The sequence below is a fragment of the Eucyclogobius newberryi genome, unplaced genomic scaffold (genome assembly GCF_026437365.1).
Source record: "Eucyclogobius newberryi isolate DKJ021-1_F unplaced genomic scaffold, fEucNew1.0.hap1 SCAF_17, whole genome shotgun sequence".
NCBI lineage: Eukaryota > Metazoa > Chordata > Actinopteri > Gobiiformes > Gobiidae > Eucyclogobius > Eucyclogobius newberryi.
This window is the reverse complement of record NW_027315801.1, coordinates 32,376,542-32,381,478: the sequence shown is the minus strand read 5'-3', so window position 1 is coordinate 32,381,478 and position 4,937 is coordinate 32,376,542. Positions and strand designations below refer to the sequence as shown.

The 4,937-nt window shown below is 45.4% G+C and overlaps 1 protein-coding gene across 1 annotated transcript; it reads right to left on the bottom strand.

The window, feature by feature from the left end:
* Positions 1-610: 610 nt before the first annotated feature.
* On the bottom strand, positions 611-4,732 carry gpr61 (G protein-coupled receptor 61). Its single transcript, XM_072450102.1, has 2 exons — positions 4,469-4,732; positions 611-2,288 (listed from the first exon to the last, which is right to left on the bottom strand). Exon 2 carries the CDS (start codon positions 2,081-2,083, stop codon positions 683-685), a length of 1,401 nt encoding a protein of 466 aa, XP_072306203.1. The 5' UTR covers positions 2,084-2,288; positions 4,469-4,732; the 3' UTR covers positions 611-682.
* Positions 4,733-4,937: the final 205 nt, after the last annotated feature.

The following is a 4,937-nucleotide window of genomic DNA, read 5'->3' as shown; positions in this document are numbered from 1 at the left end:
ATAATATATTAGATTATTAAAAACATTCTAAATATGATTATGTCAACTGCGTCTTATGTGGACTTTAAGCTTGCTAATATTTTAACTTTCAGAAAGCTGATTGTAATTCTTTTATTCAGAACAAAACAAGTTAGAGGTGGCTTAACTCTATCAAGGGATTTCATTAACTGAACTAAGAGATAAAAACACAGAAACATGGACATTGTCTTTATTGTATGAAGAAAACAGAGACAGTTTCACACAAAATAATATAAGTGAAATGTGTAACTATTTTCAAATAGCATTTAGCCTTTTCTGGGCGCAAATTATAATGGGGAAAATAATTGAAATATAATATAATCTTAAAAAGTCCATTGTGTTTCTGTGGGCAGCATAAAAGAGGATTCTGCTCCATTATGACAGTAAAGAACACCTGGGCTTTAACACATGACGTCATACAGTAAATAACCCAATGTGTGTAACATATCGGCTCAGAGCCGAGTCGCGTCAAGGCGGGACAGAGGAGCATATCTGTAGATATGTGGAGGAGCAGCTTCAGTTTCATGAAAAAGCCACATAACTAGAATTCTGCCTTTTTGCTGTATTCTGTGGTCTGTGTCAGAGCAGAACAAGAGATGTATTCATTTAGTCAAAACAGGAATATACCTAATGTATAAGTGGTTTTTAACAAACAGTACATGAATTAGAGTTCTGGGATCGTCTTGACGCCTCTCTCTGATCCATGCACATCATTGTTCAGCTGCTGTCGTGGTATGAACTCTGAGGTCTCCTCCAGGATTTGCCCTGGGATGGTGCAGTCCGTGGGCTCGGCAGGACCCTCAGACCCGGGCTCAGGACTGGCTCTGCTGTAGGAGTTACAGGGCTCCAGACTGCAACCTGTGCCCTGGAGGAACTGCATAAAGTTCTCCTCTATGGAGGCCTCTCTGCTGGGCAGCTGCTCCACCTCCCCACGCCCCGCCCTCTTGAACAGACAGGCCAGGTGTCTGCCCAGCTCCTCGCGGATCTGTCTGTTCAGGCAGCCATAAAAGAAGGGGTTGGAGGTGAAGCAGAAATATCCAATCCATGTAACCACGTCCTCCAGCTGGGCCAGGTTAAAGGGCGAGGCTGACACTGTAGCTGAATACAGGTGGAAGGAGAAGTACGGCAACCAGCAACAGACAAACTGACCCCCCACCGCCATCAGCACCACTGCTGCTTTACCCCCATTGAACATCCTCTGAGGGGTGGTGCGGGCCCCTGTCCCACTCAGGCTGGCTGCTACGGTAGAGTGACTGCTGAGAGACTCTGAGCGTTGGCGGAATGATTCTGTCCATGTGGGCTGTGGGCCGTGTTGCATGGCCGCCACACGAGCCACTTTAAACATGTTACAGTACACCACTAGGATGATCAGCAACGGACACAAGAAAAAAATAAAACTAAAGAAGCCCATGAAGAGCATACGTGTGAGCTGCCCCCCTGTCCAATGAAGGGAGCACTGTCTCTGCCCAGGGACACGGTCCAGGGGAGCCCCTATCCCCTGCCTGCCCTGCAGCAGCCATCCCAACAGTGGCAGCACAGACATGAGCACTGCTTTCACCCATATCCCCACCAGCACTAGCACCACCACGCCCACAGTCATCTTCACCTCGTGCCTCATGGGGTGCACAATGTAGTAGTAGCGCTCGACGTTGATGGCACAGATGGTAAGAATGGCCGCACTCACAAGACACACAGAGAGGCACAGGTAGCACCGGCAGAGGGTCTCATTCACCATAACACGATCAGAGAGAATTCCCAGGGGCAGAAGCACCAGCGCAGCCACCAGGTCCACCAGGCACAGGTGAAACACAAAGGCAAACTTCCGGAGCTGGGGCTTCCGGGTGATCACCACCATCACAGCCAAGTTCCCCACCACAGCCAGGATGTCCATCACAATCATGGCACACATGGCCAAAGACTGGCTCAGTTCCACTCCCCCGCCGGGTCTACTGACGACGGGCCGGGTCCCGTTAGGTGTGGCTTGTGGGTGCAGTAGTGCCGGCAGGAAGGGTAGCCCGGACAGAGAGGTGTTCCAAGGGGGGCTGGCAGTGACAGGATGCTCCATGAGAGGATGGGATGAGAAAGGCCGCTGAGTGTCACAGGCCCATCACCCATCCTCCCCTATTATAGGGCGCTGCAGAGAAACTCAGAGGGGGCAGCGGCCGGTGGGCAGCTGTAGCAAACAGGTCCTGACTCCACTCTGATCGGTCTCCCAGCCTGGAGATAACAACTGACTGGAGCCCCACAGACACACATCCAGCTTTAAAGATCTAGAAGAAGGAGAAAATAGTTAGACACATGCCATTTTTAATGTTTTATTTAATCAGGGGAGTCCCCGTGAGTTTTGTGTTTAGGGGAGTCCTGGTCCCAGAAGGAATCATTTTGTTTAGGTTTTTGTGGTAGAGAAACCAAAGCACCCAGAGGAAACCAAAGCATGCTAAGAAGGCTGGACCAATAACTCTGCCATCGTGCCTTTGCCAAGCGGATTTATTGATACATTGTGATGGGAAGTCACACTTAAATATTAGGTCCTCGCTCCTTGAAAACAGTTTTTTAAAAAAAACCTTTATCAATTTGGAGGTGTGATTGTGGCTGATCAGAAGTCTCCTCAGATATCCTCTTCCTCCTCTCTGGCTATACAAAGACTTTTTTTTTTTTTAATAGAGGCATAAAATGTTGACTCCAAAGTCTTCATTTTCATTCTATTTCACATACAATAACTGACAACAAGACAAAACGATTATGGATTTCTGGAAGATACAAGGTCTAACTATCTCTAAATAACTCTACGGTAATATTCCTTCTCTTCCCTGCTCATGACTCTTGGTGAATTGGACATCTGTATGTTCAGATGCGTGTTTGGAGGGCAGCTGCCCCAGGGACAAACTAAAAGCACAGAGTGGACCATATGTCGACCTTACGGAGTCTAGAAGGAAACTGGGTTAGAAATGAACTGCAAAACTCAGCATTATCACTGTCTGAGTGATGGACCAATCAATACGGCACTTTTTATCCTTTATGAAAAACAACATTTGAGAGGCTTCCTTTGACATTATTAATACATGGATGTTGATTCATCAGACCACTGCAGTCAGCTGTCCTTATCAGCAAAAATGTAATATTATTTTTTTGTACTGTTGTAACACGAGTATTCTATGTTGTGTGAAAACAGTTTAAACAACACTAACGTTTGAAATCCTAAAACATAAACATGTGCTGTCAGCTCTACAAAAACTTGTCTATCTACTACGTCCATCTTCCATTGACCCAAAGTTAAATAACCCACAATTAAAAAACACAAACACACTTAGTACTTTTGCTCTTTTATGATATTGTCACTCTGGTCAGTTGCTATGGTTCAAGCTCATTTTCCTTAATAGTATCCTGCTTGTCAGAGTCCATTGTTTGTGTTTACGGTCACAACGTCACCCGGACACAACCCCACGCAGTCAAAGCACTACAGTCTGTGGTACATTTCCATACACTGTACACCTGCATGGGCAAGTTTTCCATTTCACAAGTGTGACAGCCCCAAAACACTCTGCAGATGGACACACACGTCAAGAGGCCTGCGATGATTAGGTCAGATGGACAGGTTTAACTTCTGACTAATAAACTAGCTCCAAATTAAAGCAGCAGTTTTTGTATTTTGATCTAAAAATAAAATCCTATAGGAACAATTGTTACACTGTTATGCTATTGAGGGTTTTGGTCCCTGATCTCGGTACACAGGTCGGATTAGCATACCCCAATAATAATAATGATAATAATAATAATAATAATAATAATAGTAATAATATGGTTAATTTGCAGACAATGTCATAATGTATTGATTGCCTTAGAATCATCATTATGGAATAAATTGTACACAGCCAACAGCAATATGTCAGTGTCTTACCATTAGAAAATGTATTTGATAATAAAAATATGTTTCGCTGCAAAGCTCAACTTGATCATTGATTATATTTCTTATGATTATAGTATCAAAGGCAGAGTTATACATGAATATTTAAAACTCAAATTCTGGATGGACTCTAGTTCACATTTGTTAAATTTATGATTTGTCTGGTAATCTAATAGTTTGATGCCATAATCAATATTTTTCTTGACGAAACAAGCTCCACGCAAACATTTACACAGGCACAATAAAAACGTGTGCCATTTGTCATTTTAGGCCTTAAATTCCTCCAATACAAACCGCACATCGTCACAACTTTACTGCAGGAGAAGTGGAAACCTTATGACCCTCTCATATGCACATGACACTGTGTTTACTGCCAGAAGAACACGGCCTCTTGTCTGTCCCATGATCAAATGAACCACATTCTACCACTTGCATTTAAAACACAATTAATCAAACAACTAAACGCAACTACAAAAAAAAAAAAAATGAGCACACTTGAGCTAAAATGCCAAATCAATAATGTGTGCTCAGCAGGGGTGCACATACCTGACCATGTCCCGCTGCTGCTCCGGTGCAATAGCTGAGGTCTGGCTTGGCTGTCTCTGTCCCGCTGCGAGAGGAGTGAGGCTGGGCGGTAGAACAGCCAAAAGAAGAAGGGGGGCTCAGCTCAGTCTCCTCCTCACCTGGCTCCATCATCACCATCACCTCCTCCTCCTCCTCCTCCTCCCGCCTCCCAACTGCGACCGCCCCGCGCCTCTCCAATCACCGCCCATCTCCACCTAAATCCTCGTCCTGCACCGGGATGGCTGTCTTACACATACAGGACACTTCTGAGAGGGGGATCTTCTGAGCGGTGTGTGGAGCAAACAGACGCGCACAGGCAGCGAGTGGGTGGCTCTGTCCTCTCCACTGGGTCTTAGTGCCACCTCTCCCTGTGCAATCCGATCATGTCTTAATTTCCTCACCTCCTCCACGGCCACGTCGGGTCCCTTCACACAACAGCAAAAGTGTCACA